General features: G+C 59.5%; 5 protein-coding genes across 5 annotated transcripts; 3 read left to right on the top strand and 2 right to left on the bottom strand.

Annotated features, from left to right (window-relative positions):
- Positions 1-189: 189 nt before the first annotated feature.
- get1 lies at positions 190-1,162 on the top strand. The gene is made up of 3 exons (XM_069373142.1): positions 190-424; positions 482-668; positions 727-1,162. Exons 1-3 carry the CDS (start codon positions 338-340, stop codon positions 1,095-1,097), a joined length of 645 nt encoding a protein of 214 aa, XP_069229865.1. The 5' UTR covers positions 190-337; the 3' UTR covers positions 1,098-1,162.
- Positions 1,163-1,478: 316 nt separating this feature from the next.
- On the top strand, positions 1,479-2,933 carry WHR41_04535 (uncharacterized protein). The gene is made up of 5 exons (XM_069373141.1): positions 1,479-1,572; positions 1,635-1,849; positions 1,907-2,296; positions 2,355-2,583; positions 2,637-2,933. The coding sequence occupies exons 1-5, from the start codon at positions 1,482-1,484 to the stop codon at positions 2,819-2,821; spliced, it is 1,110 nt and encodes a 369-aa protein (XP_069229868.1). The 5' UTR covers positions 1,479-1,481; the 3' UTR covers positions 2,822-2,933.
- A 1,286-nt stretch (positions 2,934-4,219) lies between these two features.
- On the top strand, positions 4,220-7,152 carry cki3 (Casein kinase I-like protein 3). Its single transcript, XM_069373140.1, has 2 exons — positions 4,220-4,713; positions 4,816-7,152. The coding sequence occupies exons 1-2, from the start codon at positions 4,515-4,517 to the stop codon at positions 6,003-6,005; spliced, it is 1,389 nt and encodes a 462-aa protein (XP_069229867.1). The 5' UTR covers positions 4,220-4,514; the 3' UTR covers positions 6,006-7,152.
- Positions 7,153-7,529: 377 nt separating this feature from the next.
- WHR41_04533 (uncharacterized protein) lies at positions 7,530-9,436 on the bottom strand (the record flags this gene model as incomplete). Its single annotated transcript, XM_069373139.1, has 3 exons — positions 9,310-9,436; positions 9,169-9,245; positions 7,530-9,108 (listed from the first exon to the last, which is right to left on the bottom strand). Exons 1-3 carry the CDS (start codon positions 9,328-9,330, stop codon positions 7,530-7,532), a joined length of 1,677 nt encoding a protein of 558 aa, XP_069229870.1. The 5' UTR covers positions 9,331-9,436.
- Positions 9,437-10,864: 1,428 nt separating this feature from the next.
- WHR41_04532 (uncharacterized protein) lies at positions 10,865-13,376 on the bottom strand (the record flags this gene model as incomplete). Its single annotated transcript, XM_069373138.1, has 3 exons — positions 10,865-11,157; positions 11,214-12,345; positions 12,606-13,376. The coding sequence occupies 3 exons, from the start codon at positions 13,374-13,376 to the stop codon at positions 10,865-10,867; spliced, it is 2,196 nt and encodes a 731-aa protein (XP_069229869.1).
- Positions 13,377-16,112: the final 2,736 nt, after the last annotated feature.

Below are 16,112 nucleotides of genomic sequence, written 5' to 3'. Positions count from 1 at the left end.
ATTCGCAGAGTAGCTGGTCACTATTGGAACGCTTGAGCAACGTAAAGAGTGTTTCCCAGAAGTGAATGTGAGTGAGCAAATCCGTGGTTGGAAGAGTGAGCGTAAAAGCACGACTGCGGTATTTGTTTGCGGCGATGAGGCACTTCCAGGTTCCTGCCCCCTCGTGGGACACAGAACAAGCGGGGCAGGGTCAAGATCAACAACGAGCGACGTCACGCTTGCTGGGCGAATTTCAGGAAACACGCCAACGAATCGAGTCAAACACCGTTCGCGAGCACTGCCAGCCTGAACAACCACACACTCGGCATAGGCGTACAGCGGTCGCAGCTCACCCAACATGCCTTCGCTCATTCTGGTCGTCTTCATCTTCCAGCTGCTCATCCACTTGGTTAGCACGTTCGGAGGCCAGACGATCAACGACCTGGTACAGAACCCAACATCTAGCAAACACCGTCCACATGGGAGCTGACCTTCGCCAAAGCTATGGCTACTGTATACCAAGCTACCGACACCGCAGGCAAAGCAGGCAGCTGCGGGCGTGCAACTGCGAAAGGAGGTCGTGAAGCTCAACCGAGAGATGACCAACACCTCGGCGCAAGACGACTTCTCAAAGTGGGCCAAGCTGCGCCGCCAACACGACAAGAAGAAAGCCGAGTATGAGAAGAACGGTACGACGCAATTCTACCCATATGTTTGTACCCGGCAAGCCTACTGACTCCCCACCAGCCCAATCCCTCCAGTCCTTCCGCTCGAACTTCGACCGCATCGCCTCCACCCTCCGCTGGCTCGGCACCTCTGGCGTCCGTTTTCTCATGCAGTTTTGGTTCTCCAAGCAAGCGCTTTTTTGGATCCCGCAGGGCTGGGCGCCCTACTACGTCGAGTGGCTTCTGTCTTTCCCGCGCGCGCCGCTGGGTAGCGTGAGCGTCAATATGTGGTGGATCGCGTGCGCGAGTGTAATAAAGATGGCGAGCGAGGGCTTAGTTGCGCTCTGGACGCTGAAGACTGGCGAGGTGAAGGTTGGCGAAAAGAAGGGGGAGAAGGTCAAGATGGATTTTGGTGCTGGCATGGGGCAGGCCGGCGAGAAGAAAGAGCTGTAGGAAGGCTGTATCTGTGTACAGGCGACTTGTTATACATGCCGGCAAATATACGTGCATTCAAGGTGTCTATGCGGCGCGGAGCATTTGATGTTCTTCACATCCACAACCCGTTCTTGTTCAGACGGCTGTTGTCGCACCGCGACTGGTGCCGATTATAGGCATGCTGGAAAGGTTTACAACCTGCGGCTTTCGGGATGACATGCGACTCGTTGAACCTCGAGGATGAGAGGTCGGATGTAAAGTTACACCACTTGTCATCTGTACCGCAAGCTTGCAACGATCACGCCCAGAGTATCGCTTACCGCAGTTTTTCCCCCGGCTAACAAAAATGATACAAACGTATTTATTAGAATGCTGTTCAATTACCTAGCAGCTCGGGGGAAGATGTCTTCAGATGTGGCGCGCAAAGCCCTGACAAGTAGCTTTGTAACAGCTGACACAGCATCTCACCTGGTCCAGCCTCAACCAAAGCAAGGCATCTCTCGAAATTTGTACGCGAGAAAGATATTGTTAATTGAACTGACCGAAGAGAAATAGTCGGATCTGAAGTCACGTTACCAGTGAATTCAATACAAGCAATGCCAACTCCAACGTTCGACGTTGCCGACGACCCAGCGGCTTTCGCCAGAGACCGTCGGGCCACAGCAGTATCAGAACTCCCTTTCGCAGGACGTATAGGCGGGAATCAAGAATTCACCGTATCCGACGATAGCGAGAAGACCCGGGAGATTCTAGAGAAGCAACCAGACGCCGTACGCCGCCCTTGAAACTAATTTCGGATACCCTCATCTAATTCCCCTCCAACAAAGGCACCACTGTCCTCCCTCCGCGCCTCCCTCAACCCCGCCGGCTTCCTCATCCTCGCTAACTACCGCGCCGCCGTGATCGAAGGCTTCGCGACCTGCCTGCTAGTCTTCGCCAGCGGCGCCGCGTCGTCCGGCCTCGCTACGAGTAATGCCTCGACCCTCGCCATCAGCGCCTACGCCGCGCTCACGAACGCCGTCAGCCTGTCGCTGTTCGTCTTCGCCGCAGCGCCGGCGTCGGGCGGGCATCTGAACCCAAGCATCACGATGGCGACGTTCTTCGCGGGGCTGAGCACGTTGCCGCGGAGTGTTGTCTATATCGCTGCGCAGTGCACTGGGGCGATCGTGGGTGGGTATTGGCTCAAGCTGGGTTTGGGCGAGGGGTTTTTCCCGACGGTAAGTTCAGATGCGCTGTGCTTCGAATGCAATTCTGGGCAGACTGACTTCCGCTCAGGGAGCCATACCAGGCTGCACGGTCGACGCGGCGCAAGTGTCCCCCGGCCAGCTTTTCGTCCTGGAATACATGTTTGCTCTAGCACTTACGTTCCTCGCTTTCGGGGTCGGCCTGGATCCTCGGCAAGGAAGGGTCTTTGGGCCCGCTCTCAGTCCCGTGCTTGTTGGTGCGACCCTTGGGTTCGCGACTCTGGCATCGTCGGCAGCGAAGCTGGGGTATACGGGTGTCTGTAGGTCCAGTTGGGTGCTTCCCAGGGCGTGGTGTCCACTGACCATCTACTAGCTTTCAACCCGGCTCGCTGTCTGGGCTTGATGGTCGCGAAAGGCGAGATGCAGTATCATTACATACACTGGTTGGGCCCGCTGACTGCTTCGATGGTCAACGGATTGCTGTATCACTTTGCGCCTCCTTACATGCGCAACAAGTCACTGGCAGAGGCCGCGAGGGCGTCGGCTCGTTTGGCCTAAATGCATGGCGAAGGTGGGCGTGCTCGTGGCTCTCGTTATTTGTGGCTGATATCGCTGCATGTAGGGCTTGCTGCGCCCGAATCGCGGTCGAAGGAATGATAGACAGCTGTTTTTGTACAAAAAAGTAGGGCAAGCTGCTCGCCATCTAGGCGAGCGATAAGCGAGCAGTGTGATACAGTACGTGCGTGCGCTATTCTTGAATAATGACATGCATACTTACCGCCTATCGTTGCAAAGATAAATTCCTCAATTGAAGAGAAGCCGTATTGATGTGGTTTTTTGCTACAAGTGGGCTCAATCTGCAATCATCCAGTGGGAAGAGTAGAGTTGACTTGCCCGCATCTGTACATCACGACATCTTACACTTTGATCTCGCTGCTAGCAGCCCTACGAGGGAAATTACGGCTCTGCTGGATCTTGATTCTGCTTGGTGATCTTGATCGGCGCCGTAGGGTTGCTGTGCTCAACGAGTCGACATCGGCGATGGATTCGTCGCCCAAATTTCGAATGTTTCTTTGGGTGGGGCTCCGAACGTGAGACTCGTGGACAGGTACATAGGTAGTAGCGTTGCCACGTCGTGCTGTTGTTGCGCCTCACGGTCTGACCAGGTCCACGGCTGCAACTCTAAGCGCGTGAGGACTGCAGGTACCGTGACCGCCGTGCCTTAGGCCGTGATGATTGTGGATGCGGTGGCTTGAGAATTGCTGGCCCTGTGCCTGTAGTATTGGTACCCTGAGCCGCGCTATAGCACGAAAGGGAAAACCGCATGCACGATTGTGGGGATACGGCGAGCGAAGCTTCCACTAGCGGTCCTTCACTAATAACCGCTGTTATTGTTACCCGTGGACAGTCGCCTTTTGCAGCGGTGGTGGGAGGTTTTGCGGGCGAAGGGTGCAGTGTGGGCACTTGGCAACGGCCGTTCGGCGCGAGCTCTCGAGTGGTGACGGCTGTGCCCAACGGGCGGGTGTCTTCATCTGCTGGCGACGTCGGGCGTGGTCGCACGGCATTTGAGACTGTTTCGCAGGCGGCGGCGGCAGCTGGCCGGGAGCTGCGGTGCTCTATGCGAGGCCGACTGCCGCACCCGGCACGTGAGCGACGCGGCGGGCGCTGGGAGCAGCTCAACGATGCCAGCACAGCCATCGACACATCGACACGGGCGCGGAGCATTGCCTGCTATCAGTGCTGGATGCCACAGGCCGCTGCCCTGAGCGCGCACACACCAGGCTCCGGCGAGGTCGTGGTCTGGCCGGGGCTTAGCGGCGGAAAGCGAGCCCGGGCGTTCACCTCTAGCGTGCCCTCTCCTGCCAGCCGCAGCAGGACGCAGGACACGCCCAGCGTGACTGCTGCTGTGCTGCTGTGCTGCTGTGCTGCTCCCGCTGCTCTCCCCGACCCCGTCTGCACCGCACTGCACAGCACACCGCGCTGCACTTCACTTCACCCTCCCTCCGCTCCACCTCCGCCCGCCCACCTCGCCCGCCGTCACCGCTCCCCCCAGCGTCCCCGTCCACGCCAGCACATCATCTTCCGTCCGCCAGCACCACAGAAGCGGCGGCAGGCCACGTCCTGCGCCCTTCTCCCCTACCCTTCCCGGCCATCCGACACCGCCCGTGTTGTTTCGCTGCCTGCCAGCGACCGGCCGCCGTCCTCCCTTCCCTAACACCTTGACACGACCTGCCTCGCACCACAGCTCGCAATGGCTTCCAGCAGCAGCAATGTTGTCGGCGTGCACTACCGCGTCGGCAAGAAGATCGGCGAGGGCAGCTTCGGCGTTATCTTCGAAGGGACCAACTTGCTCAACAACACTCAGGTTGCCATCAAGTTCGAGCCGAGGAAGAGTGACGCTCCGCAATTGAGGGACGAATACAGGACGTACAAGATTCTGGTTGGATGCCGTGAGTGACGCCCCTTTTCCTTTCTGTTTTGGTCAGCTTGTTATTCAAGCAGGGCTCCGGGGAGGAAGTAAACATGTTTACTGACGTTGTTTTCCCTCACAGCTGGTATTCCCAATGTCTATTACTTCGGCCAAGAAGGCCTGCACAACATCTTGGTCATTGACCTGCTGGGCCCTTCGCTCGAGGATCTCTTCGACCACTGCAACCGCCGCTTCACCATCAAGACTGTCGTCATGGTCGCGAAACAGATGCTCTCCCGCGTCCAGACCATTCACGAGAAGAACCTGATCTACCGTGACATCAAGCCCGACAACTTCCTCATCGGCCGCCCCAACAGCAAGATTGCGAACGTCATCCACGTCGTCGACTTCGGCATGGCCAAGCAATACCGCGACCCCAAGACCAAGCAACACATCCCTTACAGAGAGAGGAAGTCGCTCTCGGGTACCGCCAGATACATGAGTATCAACACCCATCTTGGCCGAGAGCAATCTCGCCGTGACGACCTGGAGGCGCTTGGTCACGTCTTTATGTACTTCCTGCGCGGCGGCCTCCCCTGGCAGGGCCTGAAGGCTGCCACCAACAAGCAAAAATACGAGAAGATTGGCGAGAAGAAGCAGACGACACCCATCAAGGACCTCTGTGATAGTTTCCCGGAGGAGTTCAACAAGTACCTGTCGTACGTCCGCAACCTCGGCTTCGAGGACACGCCTGACTACGACTACCTCCGCGACCTCTTCACCCAGGCATTGAAGAACACCGGCGAAGTCGAGGATGGCGAGTACGATTGGATGAAGCTGAACAACGGCAAGGGTTGGGACATGCCCCGATCTTCCGCGGCCATGAGAGATGGCGAGCGGGCACACGCATCTGCTGCTGACATCCGTCGACAAGATATGAACCGTGCCTCCAAGACCCCCATCGCTCCAGAGCGTCTCAATGCCGACCTTCCCAAGCCTGGTGCCGCGCGCGCTCCGCCTCAGTCAGCAGCCCAGCGCCAGCAACAGCAACAGCGCGCTGCTCGTCATCACAACTCGCAAGATCTTGCTGGGAAAAGGGCCTCGCAACTGGAACCGCCGGAGGCCGGCAGCACCACGGCGCAGTTCGCGACTAGCACGCCCAACCTCGCGAGCGGACAACGCATGAGCAACCAGAACCTGCCGAGACAAGCAAGCGGCACGCAGGCACAGTCCCGAGTACAATCGCAGCAACAGCAGGGCCAACAGCCCGAAGAGCAGCGGGAAGGTGGCGGCTTTGGTAGCAAGATCCTCAAGGCGCTTTGCTGCGGTTAGTGCCAGCGGCTATACTGGCGGTTACGCAAAATCACATCTTAGCTCCGGCTCTCGAATGTTGCGAGACAGCAAAACCAACTTGCTTAGTTCTCGGCAATTTCGGGAGACCTGCATTAATTCTTACATTTCGGGGGGTACAGGAGGGCTTGGAGGGATACAGACGTGCATTCTTTTCGCGGCCCGGGCTTGAGCGTCCGACGTTCAATGGAAGGGACCCGGGACGACACTCGGTTCTCGTGGCGCACGCCCCGCGTATAATTTACCTTCGAATCTCGACAAGTCCACCGTTCTCGGTCCAGCGACACCAGCGTCGTAGCTCCTACGAGGCTCAGCTTTTTTGCCCGTGCAGCTTCATTCGGCCACCTCCGACTCCCACCCAACCTTCTCCTCTGATGCCGGCATCTTCAGACAATCTCGGATTCAAACCTCACACGAAGAACCACGCTCAAATCCCCAGGTCATCAGAACTCTTCCTTTTGTACGGGCGCCATCAGAGAGGCGCGGGCTGGGAGAGATGTCGGCTGGCTGGCTGGCAGCTCGGCCAGGACGCTAGAGCACGCGTGGACTCTCGACCTCCGCTCATGCGGCCGACTGGCGCGACCGACAGTCCACCCTCATCTCAATTGTTTCCTTTTTTCTGTGTTTCTTTTGGTTGCACCTCTTGTCATTTTGTCATTTTTTTCAGCGAAGGCGTTCATACATCCCACATCAACACACTCACACACCAAAAACTCCTGGTCGGGTTGCTTCATCCGGCGAATGTTCTACGCGTCTCATTGGGGAACGATGAGGGGGATTCCACCCCTCCCATCTTCTCTATCATACGTGACGGGAAGGAAAAGGCGTCCGCCGCGAAAGAAAAACTGCTACTACCATCCACACACACAAAAACAGACGGGCACGGGAAACGGGGAAACGGTCTGGGCGCGTTGCTTTGTTTTCTTTTCGAGGGTGGGAAAACACATCCGGTAATATCTTTTCCTTTTCTTCGGTCTTCAACATGGTGCGAGAGAGACCGCCGAGCGGGCCGTCGTCTGGTGGATGGCAAAGAGAGCAGAGAGCACAGGAGGGAGAGGAGGGGAGAGAGATGGGTGGTGTTGTAGTGTAGTGTAGAGTTCTAAAGACTTATGGATATGCTTTTTCGTTGCTCTTCGGTTTGGTTTCGCTTTCGTTTCCCGTGTCGTCTGGTTTTTGGATTGCTTAGGGTAGATCATTGAATGCATCGTCATCTGTAACAAGGATTGCATCCGTCGGCTACTGGGCTTCAGAGGTCACACAACCGATTGTGCACATCGACATCACGTACAGTGGCCAGCAAGCACCGCGTCGGCTGTATGTATGTACACCTTCGATTCTCTGTGGTTTTTCGTCCAGAGCACTGCGAATCGCAGCGCGGGTATCTATCCGTTTCATCCCATCCTGCCATCATCCCCAACCCAAAGAAAATCCCCTTCCCAAGCGCCTTCAATGCTGCCCATAGAAAGTGCACCAAGCCAATGAGAAAAGTGTACCAAGCGTCGTCTCTCAGCTCGCCCCCTCCGGCTTGACAACCGCCTCCCGACACAACACCGCCACGGACTTGAACAGCCTCCTCCACCCGACCGGGTCGCCCTTGGCTTTCACGAACCGCACGCTCAGGATCCTCGGGTCCCCGGACCGCTCCACCACAACGCTTCCGTGCAGCGGCTGCCCGCGCGCGTCGGCGGCTTTGAAGCGCACGCTCAGGGCGCCGTCGGCGTTGCCGAGCGGGTCGGCGAGGACGGCGGCCGGCAGCGGGGGGACGGGGATGTTGAGGCGGTGGAGCGAAGTCAGGAGGAGGTTTGTGAGCGGCGTGGGCGGGAGGAAGGAGTAGAAGCGCGTGAGGGTGTGGGAGGGCATGATGTCGGCGAATTGGCGCGCGGCTTGCGTGAGGGTTAGGGGCACGCTGGGCGTGGGCGTGAATTGGGACATGGCGGGGTCGTCGGCGAGGGAGGCGAGGAAGGTGGCTGATGGGGGCTGTTCGGCGTTCGTGGGTTGGGAGAGGGAGGTGCCGCCGCCGCCGCCGGGGCGTGGAGGGGCTTCCCATTCGAAGGCGGAGTCGGCGATGGGGGTTTCGGGTTGGGTCGCGGCGAGGGCGGACCATTCTTTGCTGTTGGCGGGAGGTTGTGTTGGCTGCGAGAAGTCGAGGGCGGTCTCTGGCGCGGGCTGCGAGGTCGGCACGCCCTTGTCGAAGTCGATGCGCAGGCGCTCGAGCATCTGTGTCGCGAGGCCGACGGGGTCTGCGGCGCGGCCGCGCGCGTCCATCTGCGGGTTGGATCGCGTGTACCACGGGTGTTTCTTGACGGCGTCCAGCGTCATGCGCTCGCCGGGCAGCACCCTCAGCATCCCTCGCACGAGGCTGAGGCAGTCTTGCGGGACCTTCTCCCACAGCTCGTCCTCCGAGCGCCCCTTCGTGCGCAGGTACTCCGCAAACTCCCAGCTGTCCTCCTCCACGGGGCAGTCCCACGGCGTGTTGCCCGCAAGCAGGACGAACAGCACGATCGCGCAGCTCCACACGTCCGACGCATCGGGGGAGTAGCCCTCCTTGTCCTCCCCATTCTTTCTCTTATTATTCGCGTGTCCGACCTGCAGAATCTCCGGCGCGATGTACGGCGGGCTCCCGCAGACCATCCCGCACGATTTCCTCTCCCCCGTCCGCGGCGAGACAAACTGCGTCGCGAGCCCGAAATCCGCCAGCTTCAGATCCCCGCGGTCGCTCAGCAGCATGTTCTCCGGCTTGATGTCCCTGTGCGCGATGCCCTTGCCATGGCACCAGCCGATGGCCTCGACGAGCTGCGAGAAGTACAGGTGCGCGACGTCGACGCCGACGCCCTCGTCGGCCTCGATCTTGTCGAACAGGTCGCCGCCCTCGGCGAGCTCGAGCGCGAGCCAGATCCAGGCGTCGTCGGCGCCGGAGGACAGGTACTGGATGATGTTGGCGTGGCGGCCGAGGCGCTCGTGCAGGGAGAACTCGATCTCGATTTGCTTGGGCTTCAGGCGGCCTATGCGGTAGGCGTGCTCTTTGTTGATGAATTTGATTGCGATGACGGGCTTGGGCGCGCTGAGGGGGGTTGCTTTGCGGATGCTGGGCGGCGGTGGGTTAGTGGGGTTGTTGGTGGAGGTGTGGTGTGGGCGCGGCACTCACGAGGCGTAGGCGCCGGAGCCGATGGTTTTGGAGACGATGCGAAAGGGGAGGTTCGCTGGGAGAGGCGCGACTTGCGACTGGATAGGCTGGTCAGTGGTGTGGTCTTGCGACAAGGATGTTGGAGGGGTGGATGGGACTCACGCCTGGCGGCGCACCACCCATGATGCCAGAATGCTGCAGCCGGCAGATCAGATGCTCAACAATACGCTGAATCGCTATTCAGGGCGAAGAAACTCAAAAGCGGCAATACTAGAAACTTTTGTGCAATGCAGTGTAGGCGTTCGAAGCTGAGAGCTGTCGTCCGATGATCGCGCCAAGTCAATAAAGCGCGTGAGAGCGCGTGCTCGCTTTAGGCAACATGTTTACATCCAGGTACCAGCCCACTTCTGGCGATCTCTGCCGCAGTGTTTGGTGGGCATTGGCCGCTTGTATGCTGGAATAGGTAAAATCATCACCATCACCATCGCCATGGATAGCAAATGTGGTTTGACGCCTTGTCGCTAGCGACCAAGAACATTCTCCGTCGGCATGTGCACCAGCGGGGTCGTTCGTCTTGCAATCGCCGACGCCTGGATCAAACCGAGCTCTACTCTGCGCAAAGACGCAGCACACCTACTAAATCACATATTCTCACTAAAACCGTGAAGCCAGTAGGATGATGTTTCAATTGTTTATTGTTTTCGGCGGATTATAGCTAGGTACTGTACATTCCGCTCTCGTGACAGCCAAGGTAGGTATTTCGGGATTGTAACAAAAAAAGTAAAAGGAAAGAAGGGAGTCGTTTCTCCCACCGGATTTCACGTCTACTGCCTCTTGACCGCTCGCACTGCTTTGCACTCGGCTGAATCCAGCTTCAATCAAAGATCCGACGATGCGAGCAGTAGCCAGGTTGTTCGTGCCACGTCTGCAGCTCGCAAGGCGCGAGCGAGAATGTCGGGTCACGTCAGGCTGCACTAGCAGTAAAAGAAACAAGCAGGCGAGCCTTGCCGCCTCGTCGGCCCGCTCGTGTCTAGAATCTTTTGCCGGCCAGCGCTAGATACGCAAAACACAATCAGCCGGGAAGAAAAGACCAGAGGCGAGCCGTCCGTCGTGCAGAGAGAGAGGGACCGAGCGCTCGCGCATGCACCTTCCGCTTCGGCGGTGTCAAGAATCCTTTGACGACAGGGACAGGTGCGTCGGGGAAAAGCTCCGCGTGAAAGGAGCCCTAGGGAGGGAGATCGTTTAGATTCGCGCCAGATCAGAGCCAAAAATGAACGCCAGGCGCTAGGAGGAGTTCCGCTCGTGAGGAAAAATAGCAGGTCGATAGGCGCCCGCCGGTCGCGCGATTGAATCAAGTAAACAGGAGGAAAGGAAACGAAGAATTAGGCCGGCCAGGCTCGGGTCAGCTGGGCGTCGGTGGCAGTCGGCGTGCTTGTTGGCGGCACTGGCTGAAACGGTAGCGCCGGCAGGTAGATTGCGAGCTTCTGGTCAACAGCCAAGGATAGAGCCGCACGGCAGGCGAAGTCTGGAGTTGCCGCGGAGACCTGTGCGCTCTCGGCGAAATTCGGGCGAGTCGCGCTAGCAGCGATCACCTCCACTGGTGACGCTTGCTGACTGGCGATCATGAACTCACGGTGCCGAGTAGCCGTGGGAAGAATAACGCTTGGGTATCTCAGGATGGAAAAGATCGTAGGAATTGGGTCGAAAGGCAGTAGGTTTAGTCGAGGTTGCTGGCGGCGAATTGGTTGATCATGCCCTCGAGATTGCGCTCCTTGAGGATCTGCGCGTACTTGGGCTCGCGCGAGAATTTGGGCACCGAGTCCGACGCCATGAGCTTGAAGACGCTGCTCTGGGCCTGGTCGAAGAGAGTGGCGACCTCGTCAAGACTCTTGACCATCTGCTCGTCCTCGCCGACTGCGCGGGTCATGCGTCCAGCAAGCGCGTTGCGGAGGTTGTGGTCGATGTTAAGTTCGCAAGGAGAGCCGGGTGCAAGGAAGGCGTTGTACAAGCCTGTGACGAATTAGCAATGTGAACAATAATAACATTAATGAGGCGACAACACATACTGTAAGCTGACGCCAAAGTCTCCCGGATGATATCCAGACGAGGCGAAGGTCCTGTCTTCTTCGCGTGCTCATAATCTGCCAAGAAAGCCTGGACATCCACATAAAATGACAGGTTCTCCTCGCAGTGAGTCTCACGAAGGTACTCGCGGAACAGCAGTCTGAGGGCCGGGTCGCGAATGATGACCGTCATACGGTTGGTATTCGAGTCGCGGCTGACGCCATTGGGGATGCGCTGCTGGGTGGTAGCCTCGTTGTTCACGGTGCCGTTAGCACTGGTGATCCAGCCTGCAGCACGCATACCCTTCTGCGTAACAGCGTACTGCACGTTCTTCGAAGGGTTGAACTTAGGTGTCTGACCAGGGGTCACAGGGCTCCTGTCGTCGACAACTGGCTCAATGAGACCGTGGAAGAGGAACAAGCTGGCGATTTCATAAACCTCGCGCTTGTCCACAACTGTACAGCAGTTCATAACCCAATCGTAACCAGCCTTGCCGGTGAAGCAATAGGGAGCATCCTTGTCGCCACGGCGAGAACGCTGCATCTTGACACCGACCATTCCAGTAGCGTACTCGTTGAGCGAGTCGGAGTCGGAAGATGAAGAGTGAGATTTGAGGTTGGGACCTGTGTCGCCAGCAAATCGTCTGAAGATCACGCTGACGGTGGCGTCGTCGGAGTTGACCTTATCTGTCTCGTTCTCACGCTCAAGGATCACCAGCTGCATCATGTTGCGAGGAGAGTCCAGGAGCTCATTGACGTGTCTCTGGTGAATACCATTGCGTTGGCAAAAGCGGCCGAGGACGTGCATGCCCTTGGGCGTAAGCTGCCACACTGCACTCTTGGACATAAAGTCTGTTTTTCCCTCCACTGACTCGACGAAGCGGGCGTCGAAGAACCTTTGGCAAACGGAACGAGCCATCTCCTTCGCCATTGAGAAGGTGGTCGTCGTTGTCGTCGTTACTATTCTCGTAGGATCTTTGGGGTCAGGCATGCGATTTGACTGGGAGAATTTGAGCGAGCCGAGGTTGGTGAGTGCCTCATCCGTGGTGAAGGTGTGGTCGAAACGGGTGAAGCGGACTCGGTGCGAATTAAGCGGCAGGCTGACCATGAGGGTGGAAAAGAGGTCCTTGAAGTCCTGTAGAGAGGTTAGACGGTGTACAGGGTGGGACGGTAAGCAATGAAGCTCGCTTTGGCGGTTCCAAATGAATAACAGACGCATTGCAGGGAATGTGCAAACAAAACGCAGCAGCAAAGACGACGGCAAAAGCGACGACGGGGACGGCATGTACATGTCCATTCCCACGCAGTGTTGCAGCCATGTTACTCAGGTGCAACGCAGCCATCCACTGCCTCGGAACGAAAGGGTACACATACGCCAAAACCAGTGCGACTTACCCTGGTGAACGGACGGTCGTCCTCCGTCATGCGGAGCAACCGCGAGGATGTTTGGTGCATCATGCGTGGACGGCTCTCGAGGAGCCTGTGGTATTGTTCGGTCGGGTCACAGACGGAGTCTTCACTCTTTGCTCTCCACTCTGTGGACGCTTTGGGCTGTGGGTCGCGAGCGGCGGGCGATTGGCGAAGCTCGTCGAAAGATTTTGTGTCGTGAAATTTCTCGTCCGAGAGGGTGGTCTCAGATGAGTGGTAGGAGGCTGTGGAAGGCTCCGAGCGCTTGTGAGAGCTGGCAACCGAAGGCGCCGGCTTGACTGAAAATGTTCCGGCGGGTAGGAGAGGCGGCTCGGAGGGGGATTCGGGTTGCTCGAGAGGCTGCTGGCTTCCGCGGGAGCGTATCCGGCCAAAGGATGCGAGGCGGGAGTGCGCACGCGACTTGACGGTGGCCGCAATGGTCTTCGGTTTGGAATCCACCTTGTCTGCGGAGGGGTGGGCGGCGCGAGGGCGGAGCTCGCGGTCGACGGCGGCGGGCGGCAGAGCGGGCAGTGTAGACGCTGCGACTGGGGGGATGGCGGCTACGTCAGGGCGGCGCGGGAGGGCATATGGCGGTCGCGTGGCAGCACGTGCGGGCGTGAGGGCGGCGGAGGACGAGATGGAGGAGGCGGAGGATTCGGGTGGGAGGGAGGACGGGCGTAGGGCGGCGGAGGGAGGAATGCGGGCGCGGTGGTCTGCACCAAGGGCGGCGGGCGATGATGAAGAGGACGGCATGGACATAGTATAGAGCGCGGTGGGTCCAGGACAGACATGGGTAGGCTAGGCCAGGGTCGTGCGCCCACGCCCTCGCCCTGTGCGGTCAGAGTGCTGCTGATCGATCCGCGCTGCTGCCAGCGCCAGCACGCACGCGCGCCCGCGACGGCGAGCCACAGCGACGGCGCCAAAGGTCGCGGCCGCCGCCCGGCGATGGACTCAGCGGTGCGGCCTGCGCGCCCTCCCGCGCCAGCCCGCCAGGGCACGCCTGCCATGACACATGGCACGCCCGTCCGCTGCCCTGGATGTGCGAGTGGTGCGCCTGCGAGCGCCGCAGCAGCAACTCATCCCGGTCGGCCGCCGGGCATGGATGGCGGCCGGTCGATGCTGTTGCTGCTGGGCCTGCCACGCCTGCGCGCCAGCGTGTGCGTCGTCTCACACCTCTCAGGCTCTCACCGCGGCCTCGCCTCGCCGCACAGACAGGGAGACAGGTCCTTGGTCTCACTCTCCCGCAGGCACCGCCGTTGGGCGCCCGGCTCACGTGTCAGGCCTCGGGCAGAGTGCTACCATACACACCGCATGCGACTGCTGTGCCAGCGCTCGGCGACTGCACCCAGGTGTCCGCCACCACTTCTGCCGCCGACCCTGCCCACGCGGCATCCGCGGCACCGAGCGATGGCCGTCTCACCAACCTAAAACATGGGCACGCAGCGCGGGCGGTATGCACTCCCATCTCACGCACGCCGCGCGGAACTGCGCCGGCTCGAGGCAGACGTACGATGCGCTGTAGCCATGCGTGCAGTGCGTACCCGCAACAACGCCATACTTGCATGCCGCCTTCGACAGATCCCCATGTCCTCCTGGCCGCCTCGCACATCGCACACCTCCCGGGTCCACGCCGTCTCGCGTCGTGGTCACAGGGTGACACGGGGTTTCAGGTAGATGCAGAACGTTCGAAAAAGCTTCTGTCCATGGGTATCCCATGCTCGCCCGTCATCAGGATGAGGTGATCTGCCAGTGGGGCGGCCATCGTGCTCATTCTCACTTCACGTGTCCAGGAGCAAAGGCCGTCGTGTCCAATGCGGCAAGTCGACGGGGTGACGGCCTGGCGATGGTTTGCTCGCACTGCCGATCGCGCGCTCGCCTCTCGCTCGCTGCGTGCGTTTCCCACATGGGCTCCAGGCAGCTCTCCCAGCGACTAGGTAGATCAGCGCTCGGACAGCGCCGGCAATAAGAGCATCGCCACGCCCACCTCCTCTCCTGGCCGTCAGAGTCATGGGCGCCGCACCCGCTCGCAGCCATGCCGCGACTTTTGGCCCGCAGTGCGCCCGGGCGTAGGAATCATCTGCCGGGCTGATCCTTGCCGGCGACACGTGCAAGGCGCATGCCGACCTGGCGGCAGCGCGGTGGGGACGGGCAGCTCGCCGTGCGCCATCCAGCGTGGCCGCCTACTTCTCGCCCTACGCACGACTTTTCTGCAACAATTCTTCGCCGCGTTGGGGGCACGTCTCTGCGCACGCGTGGCGTCGGCTATTGCTTCTGCTCGTCCGTGGTCAAACCATAGTCTGCGCCCGTCGACGCTAGAAGGCCGTGAAAATTTCCATGCCAGGGGAGCCGTTCGAGTGGCTTGCCGCCGAGGTGATCGACTCGCGCCCGCTTGTACCATTCCCTTTCCGCCACGCGGTCTAGGGCAGCGGCGGCAGCCTTGCGCTCAGAAGTCGGTGTCGATAGCATACCTTAGGTATCACCACTACCGTCACCTTGACGGCCGCTCAGCCGCTCGTCCGTAAACACCTCTTACCTTATCATGTCCAAATCCATGTGTCGCCATTGCTCGCCGCCTCCCCGAGGACGCGACAGCTCTGCACGCCGCCCGTCTGCCGCCTGCTTGATATGACACCATGACGCCGCACATGTACATCCTGCCTTCCCCTCACCGCGATCGGCGGCGTCGTGTAAGCGCGCACACCCGTTCCTTCGACACGTTTGCGGCGTCGCACGGCAGCCTGCCTCGTGTTTGATATTGACATGCATCAACCCCCGCCCGGTGCCACACAGGCGCATTGCACGATGCAGCTGGGCGTTCGAGCGTGCTATTCCGTCCCTCGCAGGCCGCAGCCCCACGCCAAACGTGCAGGCCTGCGTGCATGCACGCTGCTACTCAGCTGCGCGCTCTCAAATCATCTCATTGACTCGCCACGCCTTGGCGCGAACATGTCCGGACGTGCGGTACCTCGCCAACGTGGCACATTATCGACCGTTGGCGAAGCGTAAATCACTCTAATCGTCAATCGCATGCTCTCGTGTAACCCCAGGCCACATGGCCATTCGAGCCAAGATGCGTGCTCTTCCCCCTCCCCCATGGCTCCCATCCCGATCCTCCGTCCTCCGAAACGCTATTACCAAAAATACGAACCTTTTCCGGTCGATCACGGCCGATGAAACTCGCGGCTACCTTTTAATTCAAGCGCCGCCATCCCTGCACATCGCCGCCTCGCCATTCGCCGACCGTCGGCAGACCGCCGAGTAGTCAGCGACGCTGATTTGAGATGCCGTCGCCTGTCTTGACCACATCTATCGCCCTCGAGTCTAGGAAGAGAGCTGTTCGCCCACACCACACGTGCGCGGGCAAGCAGGGGCCGCGGGCGTATCCCACGCCTCTGACTAGCGAGAAAAAGCGACACCTCTCTCTCATGCCCTCGTTGCCCTCTCGCGCGCTAGCCGGCTGGACGTCTTCAGACCGCCTGGTGCGCGCGCCACCGA

Source organism: Cladosporium halotolerans (assembly GCF_011745625.1).
Source record: "Cladosporium halotolerans strain TM138-S3 chromosome Unknown Sca13, whole genome shotgun sequence".
Classification (NCBI taxonomy): domain Eukaryota; kingdom Fungi; phylum Ascomycota; class Dothideomycetes; order Cladosporiales; family Cladosporiaceae; genus Cladosporium; species Cladosporium halotolerans.
Note: the sequence above shows the minus strand (reverse complement) of the source record. Positions and strands in the feature narration are given on the sequence as shown.